This window comes from Leucopleurus acutus, assembly GCF_964270905.1.
Source record: "Leucopleurus acutus genome assembly, chromosome: 2".
NCBI classification, from domain to species: domain Eukaryota; kingdom Metazoa; phylum Chordata; class Mammalia; order Artiodactyla; family Delphinidae; genus Leucopleurus; species Leucopleurus acutus.
This window is the reverse complement of record NC_139143.1, coordinates 18,693,993-18,720,507: the sequence shown is the minus strand read 5'-3', so window position 1 is coordinate 18,720,507 and position 26,515 is coordinate 18,693,993. Positions and strand designations below refer to the sequence as shown.

The following is a 26,515-nucleotide window of genomic DNA, read 5'->3' as shown; positions in this document are numbered from 1 at the left end:
GCGCAGGCTCCAGACGAGCAGGCTCAGTAGCTGTGGCTCACAGGCCTAGTTGCTCCGCGGCATGTGGGATCCTCCCAGACCAGGGCTCGAACCCGTGTCCCCTGCATTAGCAGGCAGATTCTCAACCACTGCGCCACCAGGGAAGCCCTCTTCTGAACTCTTAAAGCATCTCTGGACTCAACCAGTCATTGGGCCCCTGGAATGTTCTGCTTTGTATTGCGGTCTTTTTAGAACCTTCTGTTCCGTTTGACAGTAGTAGATGTACTGAATGACAGAGATGGGACTAAAATGATCTCAAAAGTTAAATTTAGCAATATTTTAAAAGAGAATATTGGCTCCGTCGAATCCTCTGTGCGTCAATATAAGGGTAAACTGATATATGCAAGGTCTTATATTAGATAACTGGAGGATGGAGAACTCTGGGGATTTTCATTGTTTATAATCTTACTATGAGTCAACAATTTAATGTGGCTGTAAAAAGCTAGTATGGTGTATGTTAATAGCACTGTAATGGGCAAACTAAGAGAGGCAATGCTTCTGCCTTTGCTTTGCCCTGATCACACCACACCCAGAATGTTTTGTTCAGTTCTGACTATCCCATTTTATTTTATTTATTGTTTTAATAAATTTATTTATTTTATTTATTTATTTTTGGCTGCTTTGTGTCTTCGTTGCTGCACGTGGGCTTTCTCTAGTTGCAGCGAGCAGGGGCTACTCTTCATTGCGGTGCACAGGCTTCTAATTGTTGTGGCTTCTCTTGTTGTGGTTGTGGAGCACGGGCTCTAGAGCGCAGGCTCAGTAGCTGTGGTGCACAGGCTTAGTTGCTCGGCGGCATGTGGGATCTTCCCAGACCAGAGCTCGAACCTGTGTCCCCTGCATTGGCAGTCAGATTCTTAACCACTGCGGCACCAGGGAAGCCCTGAGTATCCCACTTTAAAAGGCATACTGAGTAGCAGGAGTATGTTTGGAGGAGGACAGCCGGGATAGTTTAAAACTATCACTTGAAGGAGACATCTATCCTGGAGAGCAAAGGAATGGGAGACATAATGACAGCCTTCAATATATGAGAGATTGTCATGTGGAGGATTCTAAGCCTGTAAGCCTCAGAGAAGAGTGGATAGAGGTACAAAAAAGCAGATTTAGGTGCATCTAATAGTAGTAGGTGTTTAGAAACAGAGGGAGCTGTCTTGGGCAGTATTAAGTTCCTCATCACTGAAGGTGTTCAAAACCAGATTATTTGGTTATTCATTTGTTGAATAAATGATACCAGGATCCTCTTTATCCCTAGTGCATTATATGGTAGAAGACCATATAATGGTCAGCATGACCAATCAGTATGAAAAGAAACTTGAAAAGAGATCCAAGGAGTTCTCAGCAAATAAACAGAAGTATCTAACAAAAGATGATTTAAGACTACCCTGATTTCAAGTAGAACATTTTGTCTAATTTACTGACTGAGATATAACCTCAATAGAGAATATGAGGCTGAACAGGTTATGGGACCAACTTTACAAGGTTTTTTGTGTTTGTATATATGTTTAAAAGACAATCTTTAAATTCATGTTTGAAAGATGATAGATAAGAAAATCCAAGATTAGCAAAAAAAAAAAAAAACTAAAGACATCAAAAGAAGGTGAAGGTATATTCAGATCTCAGATTTGAATAAGAAGTTGGTCATGAAAACCTGGGTGAAAATTATTTCAGGCAAGGGGAATGTGCAAACAGATAAAAGGTGTGAAACGAGGGTACAGTCTGCAGGAAGCTTATAATACAAAAGACAAAATAGGCAATTACAGTGTAAAATGATGTCTGAAACAGTGATAAATATAAGATGTTAACAATGCAATGATAATAAAAGGTATAAGTTGTGCTAGTATTTTCTCTTTTTTGTTTTGATTTGAGTCATTGTTTCATTGATAATTTACTTTATAAAATAAAAAATAGGCATTTAAGGGCCCCAGATATAACCTAAATGAAAAGAAATGTAGGTGTCCAAGTTAACAAGTTTGGAGAGCAGGTGTAATTTGGTTTGGTTCAATATTTCAAATTTAGACGATAACAGTATTGAAATATCCCCTTACCTTATCTTAAAGTTGAACAATTTGTCCAAAGGGAATTTTTTTTTTTTTTTTTTTTGCGGTACACGGGCCTCTCACTGTTGTGGCCTCTCCCGCTGCGGAGCACAGGCTCCAGACGCGCAGGCTCAGTGGCCATGGCTCAGGGGCCCAGCCGCTCCGCGGCATGTGGGATCTTCCCGGACCGGGGCACGAACCCGTGTCCCCTGCATCGGCAGGCGGACTCTCAACCACTGCACCACCAGTGAAGCCCCAAAGGGAATTTTAATGGGACAAAAAGAGGGTTTCTCTTGTGTGTGGAGACAGATTGCCTGACATTCTATTTCAACTATTAAATTCTTAGTGATGACTATGATATTGGAAAGGACAATGAATCAAAGAGAACCTATTATTTCTAGCAATCAATTTACTGGAACAACTCTGTGATCTTTTCCCAAAAGCAGTGACAGGCTAATAGCATCTGAGGGAAAGAAGCTCTGCCAAAGAAGATGATGCCGTTGGTTTTACTGTGCTTGATAAAGAGAAAGGGTAATCACAATAGAAAGGTTCATAAATTGGTAATGATGCTAGAACAGTTTCCACACCAGTGGCAGCTGCAGCCTCCATGCTCTGCTCAGTCACCTCCACATAGAACTTGTGCAGGATTTTAGACACCATGGTGCCTGAGAAGCCGGTGTCCTACTGACTGAAGGTGTCCACCATCTCCATGGCTCCCAGCATAGCCTTGAGGTCCTAGCTCTCTTCCATTTTGAACTGAGGTTAAGTACAAATCCACATCACTCTTGCTCATGTTCTGTGAGCTTGCTCAGGCTCTTCATTTCTCAGTGGTGAGTTTACCCTCAAGCTCCTGCAGACCATTTACTTCATTTGACAGCAGCAGAGTCATGCTTGGATCAGCAAAATCATGCTTGCTTTGTATGGTATTTCCAGGATCTTGGCTTGCACATCCTTCAGGAAGGTGAAGTGAAGGGTCTTGCTTTGTTTCATCATCTGCATGGATTTGCTCACATCGTTGTTCAGCCAAGAGCCTCCTTCTTCAGTATTTTCTTTATCAAGGTCCTGGTCCCACTGCCCTTTGTAATAGACTGTGTCCACCAGAGCCAGGATGGCAGAGCTGCTGAGAGAGCCCTTGGGAAATGGATCCTTGATTTTTTTTCATTCGTTTGGCTTTCCACCCAGGAATTAATCTTTTTACTTTCTTCTACAGCATTTACAAAACCAGCATATTCCACACTGACTAGGTAAAATTTCCTAACATTATTCAAGTACTCCTAAAGAAATCTATACATCATTTCTCCTTCGAGTCTGTTGGTGATGTTCAGTTCAATATATATCAGTGGTTTCTTTAATTCAGAAGCTTTCGAAATTGGGGATGCACATTTCCCGACTTTTCAGCATGATCTATTGTAGCTCTTAATTTTGTGTTCATTAAAGTAAAGGACCTTAATTTTGAATGCAGTGTTTTCTCAGGCTTCTACACAGAGCAGGCCTAAGGCCGATAAGATACTGATGGGAAAAGAAAATATTGTCCTCTCTTGACTTTATGAACTTATGAAACAGATGAAATGCAAATTGGGTGTTTGCTTCACTGAGTCATGTGCTAGTATTTTCAAACTAAAGACCTATTATGCTTTTAATTTTTTGATCTATATTTTCTTCACCTCAAGCTTTTCTTTTCCACGAATTACTGAACTGCAGAATTTTTGCCTATAAATATTTTAAAATAAAATATACCTTTTAAACTTAAAAACAATACATAGTCACTAAGTGAATATTCATTGTCTTCACAGTACACATAAACTTTTTCATAGCGCTTTCCTCAGCAGTTATGAAGAAAAATAAGTTATCCACAAACACCATTTTCTTTTTTAGTGTCTGCTAAATATGGCACATATCATGACAACATTTATAATTACAGTTCACTGCACTACCTTCTATAAGAAAGAGGCACAGCCAACAGTAGAGAACTGTTATCAATGACACTATGATAAACATGATTTACTGTATACAGTAAGACGCTGAAGAATTTTTAAACTTTGTAGTAGCCAGTCTCCAAAGATTGCCCATCTGTTAGTTTTCCAGAGCGGCTGTCACAAATGACCACAAACTTGGTGGCTTAAAGCAACAGAAATTTATTCACTCACAGTTCTGGAGGTCAGAAGTCAGAAATCAAGGTGTTGGCAGGGTTGGTTCCTTTAAAGGCTCAGAGGGAGACCATTCCATACCTCTCTCCTCCTTTCTGGTAGTTTGCAGTCATCCTTGGCATTCCTTAGCTTGTGGCTGCATCACTCCAATGTCCGCCTCTGTCTTCACATCTCTTTTCCCCACTGTGTGTCAAATCTCTTTCCCCTGTCTAGGATGATGTCATTGCAAGATTCTTAACTTTATTTCTTATGCAAAGACTCTATTTTCAAATAGTTAACATTTAGGGGTACTGGGGGCTAGGACTTGGACATATCTTTTCCAGGGGACACAATTCACCCCACTACAGTCCCCAGTGAAACACACCTCCTGGTATTCATGCCTTTGTATAGTACCCTATTTTGTATCCAGGCGGGTCCTGTGACTCATTGGTCACCAATCTAGTGCCACAGAAGTGATGCTGTGTGACTCCCAAAGATAGATCAGGAGAAGTCTTGCAGTCTTCATCTTGGTCTTTTGGAACCTCCACTCTTGGGGCAGCCAGCCACAACTTATAATGTCTTACTACCCTGCTTGTTGTATCACAGGGAAAGTACCTGAGAAAATGTGGAGAGTAAGCACGGTCCATCTGAGCCTAAGCTTCCAGACTTCCTATCCTAAGCACCAGGTGAGTAAAGTTTTTTGCAATTTCAACCACCCTAACCTCCAGTTAAATAGCACCAAAAGACCCCACTCGATGTTACTTGGGGCTTCTATTGGTTACTCAGCCAAGGACTGTCCAAATTCCTAACCCACAAAAATATGAGATCTAATAAAATGGTGGTGTTGCTTTAAGCCACTAAATTTTGTGGTGATTTGTCAATAGCAAGAGATAAACAGAAAAAGTTACTTTGAATTTCTATTTTTCTATTGAAAATAAATAAATCACATATTAAAATAAGGGGACCAATAATAGTTACATAAATTTAATTGTAAGGAACCAATTTATAATTAAAGCATCAAGAATCCTGTTAGATAAGGAACTAAATTATTCCTCTTCCAGTTCTTACAAATCCATATGTGCACTTGACATTTAACTCATGTCTTTAGTTTTTAAGTCTTCACGTGTGTTATTAGGTGGGTTATTGAGTAAGCATAGTATATTATAGATTGCTTTACATGCATTTATCCACTCATTCATTCAACTCAACATTTATTGAGACCCTTCTATAAGTCAAGCACAGTGAATAATGTTGGAGACGCAAAGATGAATAATACATAGCTCTTGGCATTGGAGGGTTCAGGTTCAGTGACAATAGTGGGTTGGTTTATATCAGAGATTTGCATCTGAAAGATTCTCCAAAGCAGGATCTACAAATCTTTCTTTAAGAAATAAGTCAACTTTCCCTCCAGTGACGAAACATCAGATCTTTGAATACTTGTATCCTTCTCATTGGACTGGGCTCAGTGTACATGCCTTCTCAAAGAGGCCTTCTTTGACAACTGTATCTGAAGTTCCCCTTCTCTGATTTCATCCCTTTTAATCCTCTCATATCCTTTTGTTGTCTTTATTAAACTTATTATTTTATGAAATTAGCTGGTTTATTTTTTGCCTCATCCCCCTATAATGTAAGCTCCACGAATTTAGAGACCTTATTTTTGTTCACTACATATTCCTAGCACAAAGAACACTGCCTGGCACATAGTTAAAATGTTAACGTAAAAAATGTTGTTGAAAGAACAATGTATCAAAATTACTGTAGTATGTGTTGAAAGCTTTTATGGTGCCCTCTCTATAAGAAACCTTGAGAATGTCTCTGTATTTAATTTAATTCTGGTCTCTGTATTAGCACAGTTGTGCTTTCCTCAACATATAGTAAATATTTTTCCTCTTGGCTTTTATTCCAATTTTTTAGCTCATCCCAAGAAGGTGAATAGAGTTTCATGCCATCTATTTAGTGTTCTAGCTTCTCTCTTGATGTCACCTTCCTTTTACATTCTTATTGTCTGCTTTCCACAATTAAAATGATTTGTTTTATCACGTTTCTAAGTGAGGAATTGAAGGATTTACTCCTCAGAACAAGATAAGGCAATATAAGTAAATAAGTATGATTTAAACTTGGTAAGATCCCAAGTGACTGTTTTCCATTTTGCAAGTCTCTCATAGACCTGTTCTCCTGATATCCCCCAAACTAGCTGGTCAAAGAGCAGGCCCAGGGCTTCCCTGGTGGCGCAGTGGTTGAGAGTCCGCCTGCCGATGCAGGGGACACGGGTTCGTGTCCCGGTCCGGGAAGATCCCACATGCCGCGGAGCAGCTGGGCCCATGAGCCATGGCCACTGAGCCTGCGCGTCCGGAGCCTGCACATCTGGAGCCTGTGCTCCGCAACGGGAGAGGTCACAGCAGTGAGAGGCTCGCGTACCGCCAAAAGAAAAAAAAAAAAAAAAAAAGAGGAGGCCCACATTTCTGCATTTGCCCTAAAATGGGATGAATCATAAACGATTCTAGTTTGGTAATGAGTCACTAATAGGCAAAAATGTAAAGTTTTGTTCTTAAGCCCTTTCTAGGCACTTGTGGTCAGTGCTTTCCAAAAGGACAGCTCTTAGGTTCCTGGCCCAAAACTCTTGCCTCATTCCCTTTGCTCAGCAAAACTCAAACAATAAAAAGAAACATTCAATATCTAATTTATTCTTTGTTCTAAGATAAGAATTAACACATAGTTGCAAGAATACCTAAATTTTGTAAGATAAAAGATGCAAATTTATTTATTTTAAAAAATTTATTTATTTTTATTTTTGGCTGTGTTGGGTCTTCATTGCTGAGCACGGGCTTTCTTTAGCTACAGCGAGCAGGGTCTACTCTTCATTGTGGTGCATGGGTTTCTCATTGTGGTTGCTTGTCTTGTTACAGAGCTTGGGCTCTAGGCGCGCGGGCTTCAGTAGTTGTGGCACACGGGCTCAGTAGTTGTGGCTCACACGCTCTAGAGTGCAGGCTCAGTAGTTTTGGTGCACAGGCTTAGTTGCTCCACGGCATGTGGGATCTTCCCGGACCAGGGCTTGAACCCATGTCCCCTGCATTGGCAGGCGGGTTCTTAACTACTGCGCCGCCAGCGAAGTCCTGCAAATTTATTTTCATTGTTTCATAATTCTTAATTATATTTTTCAAAGTCAATGTTTAAAAAATTAATTAATTTATTTATTTTTGGATGTGTTAGGTCTTTGTTGCTCCACCCAGGCTTTCTCTAGTTGCAGTGAGCGGGGGCTACTCTTCGTTGAGGTGCGCAGGCTTCTCATTGTCGTGGCTTCTCTTGTTGCAGAGCATGGGCTCTAGGCGTGCAGGCTTTAGTAGTTGTGGCATGTGGGCTGAGTAGTTGTGGCTTGCAGGCTCTAGAACTCAGGCTCAGTAGTTGTGGCGCATGGGCTTAGTTGCTCTGCAGCACGTGGGATATTCCTGGGCCAGAGCTCTAACCCGTGTCCCTTGCATTGGCAGGCAGATTCTTAACCACTGTGCCACCAGGGAAGTCCTCAAAGTCAATTTTGTATCACTCCCCACTGCCCCAGCAATCAATGGCTTTCTGTCCTTTTCCCTGTACCAATTATGATAGAGTAGGAAGGACCCATAGTATGTGCCAGGCATTGTGGGGAACCCAAGGATGTCTGTAAGATAAGGTTTCAGCAAACAAGAATGTGGAGAGCTAGCAGAGTGTGCAGAAGGGAAATCAATTTCAACAAAGAGGTGGAAAGGTGCCGTATACTTAGGATCACCTGGGGGACTTGATAAAATGAGATTATGGATCCCAGCCCTACAGATTCTAATAGGAAGGTAGGGGTAAGGGGACTGGTCCTGTTCTGATGCAGGTACCTTACCTACTCTGGAGGATGGTCATACATAAGACGGAGCCATCTCTGATAGTGGGTTAGGACAGGCACGGATAACGCCTCTATAGCTGTATTAAGCACTCAAGGTTCATATTTAATTTAAGCAACACTCACTTCCTAGTGATAATAGAGATGTCTTTGGGAAATTGAGGTATTTCTGTAATCAGTCCTTGGTCCCTTAAGCTCTAATACCGGCCCCTGGAGTATGCTTGCAGAACACTCGCCAGCACACAAGTCACAAGGTTTAAGAGTAGGACAGACAACCCTCTAAAAGGCACGCTTGCACAGCCCAGGTAAACAGAGCCAAGACAAACTGGGGCAATGGCTTTTAGCATTGCCTTTTATAAACAAACCCTTTATTATTCAAGTAGGAAAATCACTTTTGAAAATACATTCTTCTTTTGAAAGAACTGAGGAAACATGAGAAAAACCTCCCCCATCCCCAGTGTAAACATGGCTGTTGGTCTACATGCTTCCAGGACTTTTTTTGTGTTTACATACAGTGCCCCCCAACAGTATGATCTCTGGTGGCCTCGGCCTGCAGTGGCTTGAATCAGGGTTTCGGTTCCCGGCCAGAGATTGAGGTTGGGTCACAGAGCGCCAAATCCTAGCAATTAGACCAGTGGTCAGTGACAAAACCCTGGCCGTTCTGATTTGCAGAAAAGAATTCCCACAAAGTCAGAAAGTAGTGAAACAAGTAAAGTATTTATTAGGAGGAAAAGAGTACAGTACATGTGGATAGACACACGGGAGGACTCTGAGAGAGTCGTGCCCTTAGCGTAGTTTAAATCACTAATGAGGGGCATTTCTTCCGGGTTCCCTTTGGCCAATCATTTTGATTCTCCTGGTTCTGAGTCCATGTTTGGTTTATCTCACGTTCCTCCCATGTGCACACGCATCTCTCAGCCAAGATGGATTCCAGCGAAGAGGCCTATGGGCAGCTTGGCATCACTCCCCTTTTGACCTCCAAAGAGCTCTCTAGTCGGGAAGGTCTCCTCGACTTCGAGAAGGAGAAATAGGTGGTCTCTTATCTTTTACCTGCGCAGGGCCCAGCCTCCTCTCTTGACTGACCTGATATTGGTATTTCGGGGTTTCTGTCCACAGGGAACGAACTCCAATTAATCACCCTGGGGGCGGGGCGCCCATCTACCTCCTGCCTCAAGTATACCACCCGTTTGTGCGTTTTGTTTTGGGCTTCCGGTGAACGCCCATCACACTGCAGAAACCGTCTTACCACTTACTTTTCTCGCTTTACGAACTGTCGAAAAGTGTCGTGAGTTTCAGCGTCTCTTCCCCTTCAGCGGCTTGAAACTGCACGTTGGCCCTCGTGACCCTAGATGCCCGGGGCACGGTCGAAGGTCCCCGGAGCAGCCGCCAGACGGCTGCGGCGGGCGGTGATGACGCACTGTGCTGTGCGCCAAGACGCTGGCTGCGGCGCGGGGGAGGGGCGAAGGCTTCCGCAGCGTCAGGCGAGCGCACACGTTGCACCTTCTCGCCTTGGGCGAGTCGGGGGTGTTTTCGGGTGGCAGGGCAGGCGCACTGATAGACCGGCGGAGCAGAGCAGATGGCGACGCTCTGTCTGACTGTGAATTCGGGAGACCCTCCGCTGGGTAAGGGCCCGGGGCCGCCAACCTGTGTGGGTTGCATCAGCCCGGGAGGGTGCGGGGCGGGGAAAGTCGCCGCGCCCAGTCTTGGCGCAGTGACGGTCACGGTCTGGGAGGTTAGGCCTGCCTCTCACCCCCGAAGTGTACACGGGGTAGGCTCCGCGCCCCTCGCCCTATGTCCCTGGCAGGTGGATTTGCTCCTGAAGACGTTTTTCTGGGGCGTGGAGGTGGGCGCTGTGTGAGCCGGGGCAGGGCCACCCGAGGCTCAGCTTCGGACCTTCTCTCCCAGAGGGATGACTCCCAGCTTACTCTCCTCTCCCTTTTAGAAATGATGTCTACTGGAGACCGAGCACCGGACGTAGAAACAACATTTTTAAAACTTGAAATCCCATTACTTCGCTCCCCCTCTTTTAGCGTTTTCCCCTAAATCCACTTATCTTTACCTCCCTTCCTTCGTCCTCAGAAAAGATCTTCAACCCCCTTGACTTAACTTTTCTTTACGTTTCATTGGGTTCAAAGGGAACGAGGAAGATGGTCGTAGAAGCATTTAAAATTTTAACCGAGGTTGCATTTATATTAATTAAAGGTTGAAGGGTGATTGCTGGAACACCCAAGTACACTGCGGACTGATGGGGTTGGTTTACTACACATCCGATGGAGGTAGTAAACGTCAGAGAAAAGGTCGGACTTGTCATCTTCCTGATACATCTTAAATTCGATTTGGAATTGCATTTTCAACGTGGCCAAGGTTACTGTGGATAGATAGCTTAGACTTTCTGCTGTTTTTTTCTATTGCTTTCAGAAATTACACAAAATAATCAGTTTATTGAGCTCATATTTGCTAATGCATTTCTTAACATATGCATGCAAGTACTTTTCTAATGTTTGAGAGGCCTAGACTTTTAGATACAGTTGCCCACATAGGGCTGATGATTACTCAGTACATTCTCATGACAGGGTGTTTAGTGTCTGTTGGAACAAAAAACACAATTTAATAGCCATTTAAAATACTTTAAAAAATGATCTTTTAGCATATTGGTTCAAGTAATTATGGGCTAACCTCACACAAATCACTGAACTCTGAAAGAACTGGGTTTGATTCTGCAGTTGGAAAGCACTAAACAGTGTGACCTCATGGTTAAGGGCAACGACACTTGCTTCTTGGAGACCAGGTCCATCCTGACTGCCACTTACTAGTTGTGGAACCTTGGCAATTCCTTTTTTGGCATCTCCCACTGTTTCCTTGTTTGGGAAACATGGAATAATATCTCCCACATACAGTTGCTTGCCAGAATCAAATGAGACTGCAGGTCAAGTTCCTGACACACTGTAGATACTCAATAAATAGCTGTCGTTTTTACTGATGTAATTTAGAAAATCACCCTGAATATGATAGATCTGTTTCCTTAGTGAATACTGAGAATCACATCTGCCAGTATACTGGAAGTGGGTCTTAAAGAAATTTGTTGTCATTATGAACTATAGTCCAATTATAGAATATATGTTTCTGTTTGCTTCTCTCCCTCCTTTTTTTGTTTTTGATTTAATTGTTCCCAATTATTTAATTCAAATACATTCTGTTTTTAAATAATCAATATAATTAGATGAAACATTCAGAAAAACAGATTGCATTGTGAGAATTTCCCTTATTTTACATGCATTCACCATTTTTTTTAATGTTAAAATAAGTTCACACTTAAAAAGGTATAAGAATAGAACAAAGAACATTTTTTCTCCAGTGCCTTTGGAGAGCATACTGCAGGTAATGATGCTTCAACACCCCAGAATACTCCAATATACATCTCTCTTAAGTAAGAAAACTATATGACTTCACAGGACCATTAAAATCAGGAAATACACATTGATACAATTCATCCATCTTCGTAGTGCAAGGATCAAAATCTAGGATCATACCTTGCACCTACTCATAACATCTCCCCAGTTTCTTTCAATCTGGGATGGTTTTTTTTAGTCTTTCATAGGTTTAACCTCTCTGGAGATTACAGGCCGCTTACTTAAAGAATGTCCCCTGATCAGGTGTTTCATGGTCCCTCATGACTAGATTCAGGCTACAGATCTTTGGCAGAAATAGCATAGAAACAATTCGTTGTTCTTCATTGCAGCCCAATAATTGGTACCTGAATTTTTCCCATTACTGATGATCTAATCTTGAGTACTTAAGATGGTGTCTGACAGCTTTCCCCACTGCAGAGTTTTCCGTTTTGCAGTTAACGGGCATTTTGTGTGGAGATGCTCTGGTACCATGTAAACATTTCAGTCCCCATCAAACCTTTACCCACTGGATTCAGCATCCGTTGGTGCTTCCTGCCCAACTTGATTATGATTAAGATGATGCCGGATGGTGACCTTCCATTCTGCCGTTCTTTCCACATGTATTAGTTGGCATTTTTTGTGAGAAGATCTTTTTCTCGTTTAAAAAAAATTCATAGCAAAATATACTTAATAGGTTATACTCCGAATTATTTTTCATTTTCTGTTTTTAAAGTTAAAAATTTTTATTTTTAAAATTAGTTTTATTGAGTTACAAGTTGCATATAATAAAGTTTGCCAGTTTTAAGTTGTAAATTGATTGACAGATGTGTACAGCATGTAACCACCAAAATAATGAAATAAAATACTTCCCTCACTTCAGAAAGTTCCCTCATGCCCCTTTGCAGTCAGTCCCCTTCCCCCATCTCTGGCCCTTGATAGTCACTGATCTGCTTTCTGTCACTATTTTTTTCTGCTTTTCCTAGAACTTCATATACATTGAGTCATATGAAACTATTCTTTTGTACATAGGATAGTTCTTTGAGATTCATCTATCTTGTTGCCTGTAATAGGAATTCAGTTTCAAAACTTGCTGTATAGGATTCTTTGGTGTCGGTATTCTAAAACTTAGATTATTTACTTTAGTGGTTAAATTGGCTCTATTTGCCAGTGGGAGCCCCTCCAGGCTGACCTCTGTGTCCTTTTGGCATATCTCTTATCATTCTTTGAGTACTTCTTGCTTTCTAGCACAGTGAAATTTTCCAGGTTTATCTTGTACCTTCCCTACCACAGCCCTGTCTCCAGTGGAGCGTGGTATTTAGAAACCAGTATCTGGTTACCAGTTGTCCATCCTAGATAAATTAAGGACAACGGATTAATGAATATTTAGTAAACTTTATGATGTGTTGAGAGGCACGTATCACTGTTTTAGAATATGAGTTCTGGACTGCCGTAGACCTGCGTTTAAATCCTGACTGCCACATATTAATCAAGGACTTTGGGCTAGTTATTTAACCCCTCCAAGCCTCAGTTTTCTCTTCTATAAAACAGAGATAAAGGTGCCTACCTCTTAAGGTTACTACAGAGATTAAAAATGATAATGAATGTAAGGCATTTAGCACAGTCCCCACCACATAGTAATCACTCTAATACTATCAACAATAGCTTTTATACAAGGAACTATTCTAATTTCTTCTTTTCTCCTGAGAGAGGGAAAGATTAATTTCAGTGTCCCTAACTGGACACTGAGTATATTCAAAAGCAGTTGGATTATGCCAGGGAATGGTTTCTGGTTTGTTACTTCTCCAAGACCAGAAGGCCATACTTTGCGTCTACAGACTCTAGGGAAAAATGTTTACTCCTTGCAGGTCTTAATACTGGTTTGTTGACTCATTCTCATTGCTTTATGATTCAGGTTTTAAATACCACATTGTTTATAAAGAGAAATCTTTTCATCTCATTTTTAGGAGCTTTGTTGGCAGTAGAACATGTGAAAGACAACGTCAGCATTTCTGTTGAAGAAGGGAAAGAGAATATTCTTCATGTATCTGAGTAAGTGCTTTTATATCTGGTTTTCAGTACTGAACAGCATTTTTAAAATATTTAGGATTAAATGTTATGCTTGTTTCACTTGCTAACCGGTAAACGGTCCCTAAAAAGAAATACACTTTCTTCCTCATTCTAAAAGAACTATATCCAGAGACATATCTGTCAGCACACTGTCTGATCATATATCTAATCTGTCAGAAAGAAACTAGAGATGTACAGAAGGATTTATATATATGGATTTTTAATTCTGTTGTAATGTATTCTGGTGGAAAATTGGAAGTTTTTAAAATCAGTAATAATAGGAAATAAATTTGGTAAGTCCACAGCATAGAATATTAGGCATCTGTGAAAAAAAGGCTTATGAAGAATTTTTAATGGTGGATATGTTCATAATCTAATGTTAGTAAAAAAGCAAGATATAAATGTAAAATTACATATCTACAAAGAAAAAAATGAGAAGTATACAGCACTTTTAATATTATTTCTTTCTGAGTTTTGGAATTGTGGGGTTGTTGTTTTCTTTTTGCTTCTCTGTGTCTTCAAAATTTTCTGTAATGAGCACATACTGTATGTTCTTGATTAAGATGGATTATTTGCATCCCAGGATATAGGGAAGATTGCGTGCCCTCGGACTTATCTCTTTCTTTGGAACCCACTGAAAAGAATTTAAAAGAACTGGGAAGGGAAACATTCTCTTGTTTAACGAAACTAAGGAATAAACACAACATGGTTTCAGGTCCTTTTAAGACCTGAAAAACCATTTTGCCAGATGGTGGGATTTGGACCACATTGAAAGAGGGTTTCAAGGGTATTCTCAAGCAGGATGCAGAATTCTGAAATGGTTTAAATGGTCTATAATAAACTGACAGAAAGACTTGTATTGGGGAAGGGCAATGTATGCAACGTATACAACGTATGTATGATTGCTCTTCATGTACAATTTTTACTTTTCCGTGGAATTATTGTTGTTTGCTTTGTTCTCTTCTGAAGCCTTTCTGATTCCTATCTTTTCTGTGTGACTTCAGGAAGTTTGCAGACATCTTCCCTTAGGATTCAGTATTTAGAAATTTCACAATAATACGCTTTAGTCTGGATCTATTTTTCATCTGTTCTTCTGGGTGCTTGATTGCTCCCTTTAATGTGGAAACTTAGAAATCCTCTTTCGGGGAATTAGAAAATATTTTCCGTGATAACTTGCCATTTTCTGTTCTTTATGTGGGTGCTGGGATTTGTCCTCTTATTTTCTTAAAGTGTCACCTTCACTTTCCTTTTTTTTTCCATTTTTCCTCACTTTCTGGAGAGTTCTTCAACTTTTTTTATTCTGTTTTTCTATTGAGTTTTTGTTTTTGCTGTTACATTTTTTGTATCTGAGCTTTCTGTTATTTATTATCTAGATATAGTATCCTGTTCTTATTTTACGATTGCACTATGTTTTGTTTTGTTTTTTCTTTTTTGCGGTACGCAGGCCTCTCACTGTTGGGGCCTCTCCCGTCGCGGAGCACAGGCTCCGGACACGCAGGCTCAGCGGCCATGGCTCACGGGCCCAGCCGCTCCGCGGCATGTGGGATCTTCCCAGACCGGGGCACGAACTCGTGTCCCCTGCATCGGCAGGCGGACTCTCAACCACTCCGCCACTAGGGAAGCCCTGCACTATACTTTTTCATTGCTCAGAGGAAATTTATTCACTTACTTTTAAAGTTTTCTGTTCCTTGATTGGTTCAGTTTACATCTGTGTGTTTGTTTTGGTTGCTACCTTTTAAGTTAAAGGCTTTCTTCAGATATTTGGTAACTTATGGTTTTCTTAGATTTTGACTGGGAGAGTAAAGCTATTTACAAGTTCTGAACTCCAAGGTGAGCCTGTCAGTTCTGAGCTTTACTCTGGGGCGATCTGACTGAGCTGCTCATTTGAAGGAACTTTTGGTGTTAGCATCCTTGGTTCTTTTCTTCCTGGGTGGATCAGATTATCTATCCAGAGATGACTTTCAGTCTCCTGTTCGGAAGGTGAAGGAGAGCTGGTGCCAGAATATTTTGGGAGCTGAGGGTGGGAAGAAAGCTGAGGATCTCAGCATCCAGTATACGTGTATTCTTTTATTCTCTTTGTTACCTCTATAGCCCAACTTGCACCTGTGCCAGATTTCCCCCATTTGAGAGACCCTCTGTTTTAGTCTTTAGAGAATAAGGCTCCCGTTTTTGCCAGGATTGGGTAAGGGGAGTAGCCAAGCTCTGCAGCATAGGGTTTGGAGCTATCTGTGTTTCTGACTGATTTTTAAGTAGACTTTCAACCAAGCCTCCTTATTTTAGTCCCAATTCACTCTCACTTCCAAGGATACCTGGTTTCATTGATTCGTAAGTCTTTAGAGGATTCTAAAATTTAAATTGGGTTGGTTTTCAGCTTTGTCCACTGTCCAGTTAAGATTCAGTTTTTTCAGGCCTATTAACTCCATCTGCTTTCTAGCTTCTGAAATTTTACTGCTGTTGTCTCTTCTCCTTAGTCTCTTTTTCCTTATAGGATCAGTTTTGATGAGGTTTGATCTACCATGTTTACCTGCAAGTTGATAAAACCAGCTTCTTTATGATGGTATATCCTTGGCTTCATTGCCTTGATTTATTTTAAGTCACTTTATTCTCGATATCCCAATTTTCCTGTTTTCACCACTGAATAGACATGTAGAAACCAATAGTTTTAGAAAGATAAAACATCATATAGATAGTCTACTCTGAAGTGAATTATTGGATTTAGCTGAACATCTCAAAACAAATTAGAATTTGATAGAACAGAGTAAAGAACAAATTAGATCTATTTTTTTTTACTATACTAGAAAATACATGGCATATATTTGTATCTTTTATAAGATTTCTATTTTTACATTTTTCATAAGTCTCATGACTTACTGATTTGCTAGAGCCACAGTAATATTTTATCTCATACTTATATATTCTAGAAATGTGGTATTCACGGATATAAATTCCATACTTCGCTACTTGGCTAGAATTGCAGCTACAGCTGGGCTGTATGGCTCTAACCTGTTGGAACATACTGAGGTAAGGAATGAACGTTTCCTTGGGTGTGTTTTATTTTGTTTTGATTTAGGCTTTGGCTCTTTTGCGAACTTCATTTTATTGTTGGCTTATGGACTATTACTCTATTTAAGGATATTAACAGAGTGTTAATCAGAGACCAAGTTAAGGAATTCTCATCTGTTTTTATTTTCAGAAAAAAAGTCTTAGCTCCTAAGTTTGCACTTTCAGACCCATACCAGCTGTTGGGTCATTTAGTGCTGTCTTCCTCTTCCTGGATTCCTAGAATTTCATAGCTGGATGTGACTGCAAAGGTCATCTTATGCTCTTACGCAGCTTTCTTACCTGGCAGATGAGGCAGCAGTTCTTGAAAAGTTACAAGGGCCCAGGGTCACACACATTTTCCTTTTTAAGTATATACCTTATTAACTATAGCAGTAGTAGATTAACTTTCAATACGGCACTTTAGATGCCTTTTTTCCCCCGTTTGTATTCAGCTCTAACTTTCCTAAATCTTACAAAATTCAGAATACAAAGAATAGTTTCCAAGTATTTACTTCTGAATTCCACAAGTGGATGAATCTGTTTGGCTGGGTGCTGTCTGTTGCATTCGGTCAGGCTCGTTATTCCTTCCTGCTTCCAGTTCTCATATTTTCCTTTTTCTTCCCTGAAGTGCCTCTTCACACCCCTGCAAAAAAAAAAAAGAAAGAAAACAGAGAAAAATAACCATATGTGTTTAAGTGCCAGTTTAGATCCCAGGCAATTACAGTTAAATCCACGTAATGGTAAATTCTGTAATTGAGATGAGACAGGCATGGTTCTAACTGAGGTTGTTTGTTTGCTTGTTTGTTTAAGTCTAAACCCTGGGATGCATTTCTTTTCACAGATTGATCACTGGTTGGAGTTTAGTGCTACAAAATTGTCTTCATGTGATTTGTTTACTTCTGCAATCAACGAACTCAGTCACTGCCTATCTCTGAGAACATACTTAGTTGGAAACTCCTTGAGCTTAGCAGATTTATGTGTTTGGGCCACCCTAAAAGGTATCAGTAATTCTTCTTGAAGAATTTCTATTTTAATTATTTAATATTTTGCTGGATAAGAGGTACATATATTTCTACATATATGAGCATCTATCTACTTCATGGCAGTCACTTAGGACTTTCTCACAAAGGAACGACCTCCCTGGCTATTTTATTCCTCTCTGGTTACAGGAATTCCCCATCCTCTGCTGTCCCTGGAGGTTGGCCCCATCTTGCTACTGCAGCTCCTCTCTTGCCTTTGGAGCTGGCCTTGTTCCTCATCCCATTTATGTCAGCACCTTTCCTGTCTCAGCCATTACTTAACTCCAGTTACTCTTGTTTCTGGTTGTTCAGTATGTGTGTGGGGGGCGGGGTGAGCTGGAGTTGTTTCTCTGGGAGGTCACTTTTTCCATCTTCTATGAGTAGTCAGAATATGGGATTGATGAGAGACACAAAGGGGGCTTGAATTTTGTTAGTTTATTTAAAAAACAAAAAAACCCTGCAGCAAATATGCCAAAATGTTTTATCATTCTTTAAATCTGGGTTATGTGAGCGTTTTTAAAATTTCTTTAATATACTCTGTACCTTTTTTTGGGCCACGCCCCGCGGCTTGCAGGATCTTAGTTCCCTGACCAGGGATACTGAACCTGCGCCCTCAGCCGTGAAAACATGGAGTCCTAACCACTGGGCTACCAGAGAACTCCCTCTCTGTACTTTTTTTTGTGGCTTAACCTTTTCTCCAAATTAAATTAAATTGTTATAATAATAACCAATGTAAAATGAAGGACTTTCCTAGCTAGAACTTTTCATCTGTAGGTTTATGACATTTTGGTTTTTTGATTTTTGAGTTAATGTTCATAAAAGGAAGATAATATCTTATGGAGGTAGCTTTGTGATGCTAAAGAATTACATAAACTTTCCTTCAGTACCATTTTTGATATTACAACTGAAGAAAAGAGCTACTTCTTGATCTTGATTTTTATTTTGTTCTCTAGTGGATCCACTTAAAGCTTTTCCTCAATTATGAAATGTAGCATTGGCCTTGTAGTGGGTGTGTGGCAGTGGTGAGGGCAGGATTTAGGATTCACTCTAGTGAACTGAAATGAAAAAATACTTTAATTTTTGTGAATTCTTAAAATATGTTGAAGTATTAGAAATCACTTCCATGTGTACCCAGATTTTTTAAATTGCATTATAGAAGCACAGCTTTAAGCCATCTCATTTACTTAAATTAACCACGACTGGAACTTTGCTTTTGAATTTGCAGATATGTTGAATGGTTTTAAAATTATGTTTGCTAATAGGAAATGCTGCATGGCAGGAACAGTTGGAACAGAACAAAGCTCCAGTTCATGTAAAACGCTGGTTTGGTTTTCTTGAAGCCCAGCAGGCCTTCCAGTCAGTAGGTACCAAGTGGAATGTTTCAACAACCAAAGCTAAAGTGGTAAGCCTTTAAAATTTTTTTTAATGCTCACATCTTGTCTGCTTGAGATCTTAGATCTGAAAAGAAAATTATGTTCATAGTTTGGTTGTTTTTTTTTTTTCCCTGATCAATTAAAATGGATCTTCTTGGAAGAATTTGTCATTGTTGAGTCTTGGCTTGCCTTTAACTGCTTGCCTACGTTAACCCTTAATCTTCATAATTATATTTCTAGATGATTATGATCATCTAGTGTGCGTCCCTGAGGAAATCCAAAGTCCAAGTAACTAAAATTATTTTATTACTATACCATCTTTTCTTCCTCCCAGATTTTCTATTCTCTGGGTTTTGAACCATTGTGACCTTTGAGTCCTGGGGTTCTGTACAGCCTTTTTGTTGATTCTGTAGGAAGATGTGACATTGAATACAGTAGAAAAAGGCCTTCCCCCCAGTTAGAGTCGCTCTACTTTGATCTGTTTACATATTACAGAGAATATGTTTACATATTTACATATTACAAATTTTACTCCGATGCAGTACAATTTGAAAACTGTTGTCTGCTTGGGTAAAGACACCACAGTCACCTCAGTTGTTCTGAGAAAGTATTCACCACTTTCACCTCTAACTGGTCAACAAGTTCCATTATTATTTCTTGTATCTATAGATTTGTTTTCTCTCTCCACTGCTGTTGATTTTTATTGAGACCTCATTACCCCCAGTTTGTTTTAAGACCATAATCTCATCACTGAACTTCCTTTTTTTTTTTTGGTCTCTTCTTTTTTCTCGTTGAGACTTTGCACTGTACTGGGTATAGTTTTAGAAAATACAGATAAGTAATTCCGTACCCCTGAGGGTTCCCCATTGCCAGAAACATAAAAGTCAACCTTATAAAGGCCTTCATGTTTTGGACTTAATCGACTGTCAGCGTCTTGCCTACCCACTCAACATGCATTCCTAACATTGCACTGCTCTTCCCTGACTTTGAGTCTTACCTGTGCTGTTATTCCTTTTCTTAGAATGACTGCCCTTGTATACTCTCCATCTGATACATTTGCATTTATTTTTCAAGGTGCAGCTTGGTTCTTGCCTCCTTTTAAGCATTTTCCTGATGACCCTAAATGCTGTTGGTTAACTTCAACTGATTTTGAATCTTCAAGTGCAGGGACAATATTCTAGCCAGTTTTTTCTCATAACCATGCTTGGTGCATAGTGGGTACTGAGTAAGTATTTGTTGAATGAATTTATTTTTTAAGCATTTAACCATGTAACTATTTTTGTTGTTGTTGTTGTTCTGCTTTTCAGGTACCTGAGAAAAAGCAAGATGTTGGGAAATTTGTTGAGCTTCCAGGTGCTGAGATGGGAAAGGTTACCGTCAGATTTCCTCCAGAGGCTAGTGGGTAAGAAAATATAACTTATAATTGGATACATTTAGTGGAAAAGCTTTAAGACAGTTATCAAATACTTTAAAAATCAATAGGTTAATATATAGAAGGAAATAAGTAAGATTTTAATTGTGGGAGTTAAAATTCTAAACATCTTAATAGTTTTAAAATTACTGATAGTTAATTTATAAAGTTTGTAGTTTTTGCTTATTAAAGCAATAGGAAAAATAACATTTTAATTTTACCAGGCAGAATTTTAATTGTAAATAGAAAAACATCCATTAATAGAAAGGCTTAAGTTTTATTTACATTTTGAGATTTTGGGGGTATCTTTTAATAAGGGTTTGTATTTGTACCCTGAGCAATCCTTTCAGTTAGCAGAAGAAGTTATGGTAGACGTATTTTAAGTTATTTTTTTTCCCAAATAAAGTAAGTGGAGTCCTGAAAAGCCCATTCCTATTCATTTGTTTCCACTATTAGTAGGTTTCAAAACCCTTTTCACTCTTGGCAGCCATAGAAAATAATAATATATGACTAGCTTGTTAGGGAAAAGGACTGCTCTGGCTGGAGCCACCGGCATGGGTCTGCCTGGGTCCTTGCCCAGCATTCCCCAAGGCTGAGGGCAGTCTCTGCCTTTGCACATGTCAGTCTCTGTGACTCATGCTGGACGAACTTTGTAAAAGAACCCTTCCAGTGATGCTAATATAATAAAATGCCTTTTGTTAAAGCAGTTAGCCTCAGGAACTTAGCCATTGGGAAAGTATTGTCATATTTTACACATGAGATGGTTTTTTTCCCCCAAATTTTGTTTAATTTCAGATTTTGTATTCTATAGCCAAATTCTTACCCATCTGTGATAAATGGATTATGTAGACAGTAGGAAGTGGCAGATAAGGAAACAATTTTATTTTAGCCGTTCTTAATATAGTTCTTCACAAGCTATTTTATAAGTGCCATTAACAGCAAGCCAGTTTTAGAATTCCACATTTTCTCTCTGCTTTTCTAAGTTTGCCAATTTAGGTAGTGAAATAAAGGACAGGTAGAAGGAGATGAAGGGGAAATAACGGTTCTGGGAAATACACAGACTGAATCATTAAATGATTGATTGATAGCTAAGTGGAGTCAGTCATAAATAATACTTATTTTACATAGTTTAATTCTCTTAGATATTCTGGGTCCCTACCACCCAATATTCTGCTCTTGTGTTCTTGGTGTGAGAGGTCATGGTTGTTCTGTTGGGTAGTGACTTCAATGGTTTGATAAAAGCTAGTTTTTTAGCCATGGCTGTTTATAGCTATGCCATTTGAACATTTGTCCGTTTTGAATCTTTTTATATTTTCTGTCACTCTCACTTCTTGGAATAGTGAGCTCCACATATTTATTATTTACTGTATAAAATATGTTTATTTGTTGTGAGTTATGTCATTTCAGTCCAACAGTTGAATACAGTTTTGGAATTTGGAATATAAGTCAGTGTTCAGGTTTAAAAACATTCATAATTTTGATCATATCTCCTTATACTGCAAAACAAGTCTTCTATTATCGGTTTTTTAATCATTTTTTTTTCCTGTGTCTTTCATGAAGGCCAGAAGGCTTGAATTTTGCCTTTTATTCGTATTCATAGCTAACACATAGATAGCACCTGTTATGTGCAGGTACTTACCAAGCACTTTACGTGTAGTAACTTGTTTAATCCTGTCAGCCCTGTGAAGAAGGCACTGTTATTATCTCGTTTTCCAAATGGTTTCAGAAACTGATTCATACAACGTTTTAGCAACTTGCCAAATCCAAACCTACGCTGTCTGGCTCTAGAATCCATATGACTGAAAATTATGTGCCTATGTCTGTTTTGTGTGGGAAAAGCCCAATATAGCATCAGTACTAACTAATGCAGCATGGAACATATTTTTCTTTAGCTCTCCTGATGTAGTTGTCTCTTGAGCCAATTATTTTACTTATCTTGTGAATATTTTATAGTCCTGTTAGCTTTTCTGAGGTTTAGAATTGTTAGAATTGCACACATTATTTTAGATTCAGAGATAGTATCTTTAAGTGTAATAGTTTGATTTCATCACACCTCTTAAGGGTAATTCCTATATGTAAAGCACATTAACTGTCAATTAGTAGGTAGTCAGTGATTATTAGTCTTCTTTTTTCTCTTCTTAACATGTTATTGGGTGTAACACTTTCAGTGAAAACTGCACAAAGTATTTCTGTTTCGTTTTCAGAACTCATAGTCCTTTGTTTTACTTTTAATAAACCTTAAATTTTAGAGTAGTTTTAGATTTATAGGAATATTGCAGGAAAAAAAAGAAACCCCAAAAGTTACCTTGTACCTGTACCCAGTTTTCCCTAATGTTAACTAACATCTTACATTACTATGGTACCTTTGTCACAATTAATGAACCAATATTGATATATAGTTATTACCTAAACTCCATACTTTTTTGGATTTCATTAGTTCTTCCCTAATGTCCTTTTTCTCTTTCAGGATCTCATCTGGGATGTTACTTATGGTGCTTTATTTTATGCAGAAAGTTTTGAATAACCCTAAATGCATTGCATTGTACTTGTCTGCATTAACCTATGCATATAAACTCTTTAAAATTGAATCATTGACCTAGAATGCTGTGTGACTATCTAAAGAAATAGACTGATTTTAGAAATGATATAAAGGCATATCATTGTACTTTTCCCTCCCGGAGCTCTTGATATCAACTGAAATCAGAGGTGTGCATGAAACCAGGTGACTGTAGAGCAGTGCAACTGTGGCTGCTGTTATTGATGAAAAGTGTATTTTCAACAATAGTGGTTTAGGATATTGCTTTTTACCCACTTCATTGATAGAGGAGGATGTTGATATGTAATAATATTAACAGTGCCTCTGATTTATTTTATTCTATGTAATGGTCAGCTGCCCATAGAACAGAATAGTGTTTTCATAGGTTGTGATCTGTGGAATATTGGTACTGGATGAGACCTTCAAGATCATTTAGTTAAAATTTTTTCGTTTTGGCTTCTGAGGAAACTAAAGCCTAGAGAAGTAAAGTGCTTTCTTGTGGCTTTCTAATTCTCATGTGCTCTTTTATTTGTCACAGTCACAGTGGCATCCTCAGAGGTGCTTCTGTCTTGTTTGCAATGGATGGGCTGCCAGTTCTCAGTAGCAGCTGGTCTTAGTAAAGATCCACTATTGTGTAGCATTGCAAACAGTTTTGGAAGCAGTTTTCCTCTAACTAAATTACCTTTCATTCCTCAGTTAAAAAAAAAAAAAAAAAAGGAAAATAGAGATTAGCCTTAAGGTTGTAATGTTTGTAAATAACTTATTCCTTTGTGAGAGTTTACATATGAAATTGTTTCTTATGATTATTTTATAAATGTTGTAGTCTTTTTTTCTTCCTCAGGAGCAGATTTTCTATTACAGTACTTCTTGTTAGCAAATAAAATAAGACTTGGAATACCAACTAGAAGGATTTCTGTTTAGTTCTCATCTCCTCGAAAAGGTTAAGTTTAAGTATTTAGTTAAAACATGTTAATGAGTTTCTTTGTAAAATGTTTTTGTTTTAGTTACTTACACATTGGGCATGCAAAAGCTGCTCTTCTGAACCAGCACTACCAGGTTAACTTTAAAGGGAAACTGATCATGAGATTTGATGACACAAATCCTGAAAAAGAAAAGGAAGATTTTGAGAAGGTAATTGGTGTAGTGATGACCCTTTGTCAGTAAAGTTGATTAAAATTAGAGGGTGACCTGGTACCTTCATGGTATGAAAATTTAAGTTTGATCTCATAGCTGCTTCTTTTGCTCATCTATATATTCTTTGCCTGAGACCTAAGCCAAGAATTGTTGAGCTCCCATACCAAAAAACGTCAGTTTATTTTTTTCCTCCTCAAGCTGTTGTAGAATTTACTTAAGTGTTACATTTTCCTGCAAGTATCACTTTCTTAAATGAATTGGTCACTAGAGGCAGGTTTCCTTTTTGTCATATAATTTTATGAATGAAACGAACACTAAGTAGGTATTGGAAAATGTGAAGGTTTCCTAGCCTCTTATATCATCTGTTTAGAAGCACTGTAATATTCAAAGAGAGGGCAAATAATTGTCAGCATGACCAATAATAATCAGCTTTTCCAGAATAAATGGAAAGCACCATGAGATCAGCTTTCTCAGCTGAAAATTTGGAGGCTAGTATAATGAATATCTCTCTCTTTTGTTTGTTTGTTGTTTTTTTTCTTTTCTGATCTAATATCATACAGCTTCCACAGCCATTTCCAGGCTCTGTAAGACTGATGGTGTATTATTACATTTGCCCAAATGCAGTGTCAAGGATTGAAAATACACAAGGAAATGCGAAAGATAAACTGATGGTTATTTTGGATTCTTACTGCAGGTTATCTTGGAAGACGTTGCAATGTTGCATATCAAACCAGATCAATTTACTTACACCTCGGATCATTTTGAAACTATAATGAAATATGCAGAGAAGCTAATTCAGGAAGGGAAGGCTTATGTGGATGATACTCCTGCTGAGCAGATGAAAGCAGAACGTGAGCAGAGGATAGAATCCAAACATAGAAAAAACTGTAAGGCACATTTAGTGTTTTATATTTTAATCGATATTCTTCTTGTATTCTGCTTCTTCAGTAGAAAATGATTTCTGTGAAAGATGATGGTTTGAAACATGTTTGGAAATATGTTTCATATGTTAATTCATCTCTTAGAAATCTTTTCTCTTTCTCTATCATCTTTACGTTGTTATTACTTTGTTAGCATGTGTGTGCCCTCAGCATCTCACTTGTTACCTGTAGTCTTTTGCACTGCATTCACTCCATGTAATTCCTTCTGCAGCTTTTTGTAGTTCTCTCAATGTAAATACTTAGCCTTTCTAATTAGAATGTTTGATGATAATGTTAGCCATACCCACATCTTCCTGTCAGCGTGTGAGTAAATGTGAATATAATATGTAAGCTTGATGCTACCTTATGTCTGAAATATCACTTAACAAAAAAGTATATCTTTGTTATTACTTGTTCTGAGCTTCTGAATTTGGCAATTTTTATTCTGTAATTATGTTCCGGAACTTCCACAGTACTATACTTAAATGTTTCTTTTTTAAAGTTTTTTTAATCTTATTATCCAGTCTTTTTTTAGTATACATGTATATTTTTTAAATTAATTAATTTATTTTTGGCTGTGTTGGGTCTTCATTGCTGCACACGGGATTTCTCTAGTTGTGGCGAGTGGGGGCTACTCTTCGTTGTGGTTCACGTGCTTCTCATTGTGGTGGTTTCTCTTGTTGCGGAGCACGGGCTCTAGGCATGCGGCTTCAGTAGTTGTGGCTCGTGAGCTCTAGAGCGCAGGCTCAGTAGCTGTGTCACATAGGCTGAGTTGCTCCGTGGCATGTGGGATCTTCCTGGACCAGGGGTCGAACCCGTGTCTCCTGCACTGGCAGGCAGATTCTTAACCACTGCTCCACCAGGGAAGCCCTATACTTAAATCTTGAGTGTCACATTTGGGAAGTGTAGTAAATTCAAAGTGTTATGGAAGTCTGTCTTTTTTGTTGTTTTTTTTTACCCCCTTTTAAATGTTTCTCTACATTTTCAGAGATAGTTAACAACTGGACTTTTAGACCTAACCTGATTCTTTGAGAACAGGTAAAGTGTCCATCGTATCTTCAGTAGATTCTTTCTTATTCATATGGAGCAGGTACCTACCTGAGATAGGTAGGACCGTAGTCAGTGGGGATATAGAGTTTTTTCCCTGGGATAAACTTGTATCGCTGTTTCTATCATCTCTCATTTTTGGGGATCCAAGAGTATCCTGCTTTCTGCTGGAATGACTGAAGGTGCTTTTGGGGGAGCCAGGGGGCTCAGGCTCTCAGCCAGAGATGTGTTCTTTAGATGGGCATGTGCTGCAGTATCAGTGCCTGGGCCGGGTCAAACCGGTCTGTCCCATGGGTGTGAGGTGGCAAAGGAACAGAACGCTTCTGCTTCCAACACCCAGTGTTAAATTGGAGGGGGCGACTGACCGGCCAGTTGTGCCATGATGGGAACATGGAAAGCGCTGGCTGAGAGAAGCCTTCAGGCCTTAGACATCATCTCTTACCCTTCATCAGTGCTACATCAGTGGAATGTATTTTCTAAAACATAGAGAGAGTACGTTTCCTAAGTGTTTTGTGGA

At 39.2% G+C, this 26,515-nt stretch overlaps 1 protein-coding gene and 1 pseudogene across 2 annotated transcripts in view; one reads left to right on the top strand and one right to left on the bottom strand.

Moving 5' to 3' along the window:
- Window positions 1-2,481: 2,481 nt before the first annotated feature.
- LOC309958673 (serpin B4-like) lies at window positions 2,482-8,097 on the bottom strand (annotated as a pseudogene). The gene is made up of 2 exons: window positions 8,083-8,097; window positions 2,482-3,346 (listed from the first exon to the last, which is right to left on the bottom strand). The product of its transcript is annotated as a serpin B4-like (transcript).
- Window positions 8,098-9,519: 1,422 nt separating this feature from the next.
- EPRS1 (glutamyl-prolyl-tRNA synthetase 1) overlaps window positions 9,520-26,515 on the top strand; it is a 68,851-nt gene continuing 51,855 nt past the window's right edge. Inside the window, exons 1-8 of the mRNA XM_082833833.1 lie at window positions 9,520-9,682; window positions 13,414-13,498; window positions 16,438-16,537; window positions 17,400-17,556; window positions 18,840-18,979; window positions 20,258-20,352; window positions 23,902-24,028; window positions 24,726-24,918. Coding sequence (XP_082689959.1) covers window positions 9,637-9,682; window positions 13,414-13,498; window positions 16,438-16,537; window positions 17,400-17,556; window positions 18,840-18,979; window positions 20,258-20,352; window positions 23,902-24,028; window positions 24,726-24,918 — 943 coding nt within the window. The 5' untranslated portion in view covers window positions 9,520-9,636. The remainder of the gene's footprint in view (window positions 9,683-13,413; window positions 13,499-16,437; window positions 16,538-17,399; window positions 17,557-18,839; window positions 18,980-20,257; window positions 20,353-23,901; window positions 24,029-24,725; window positions 24,919-26,515) is intronic.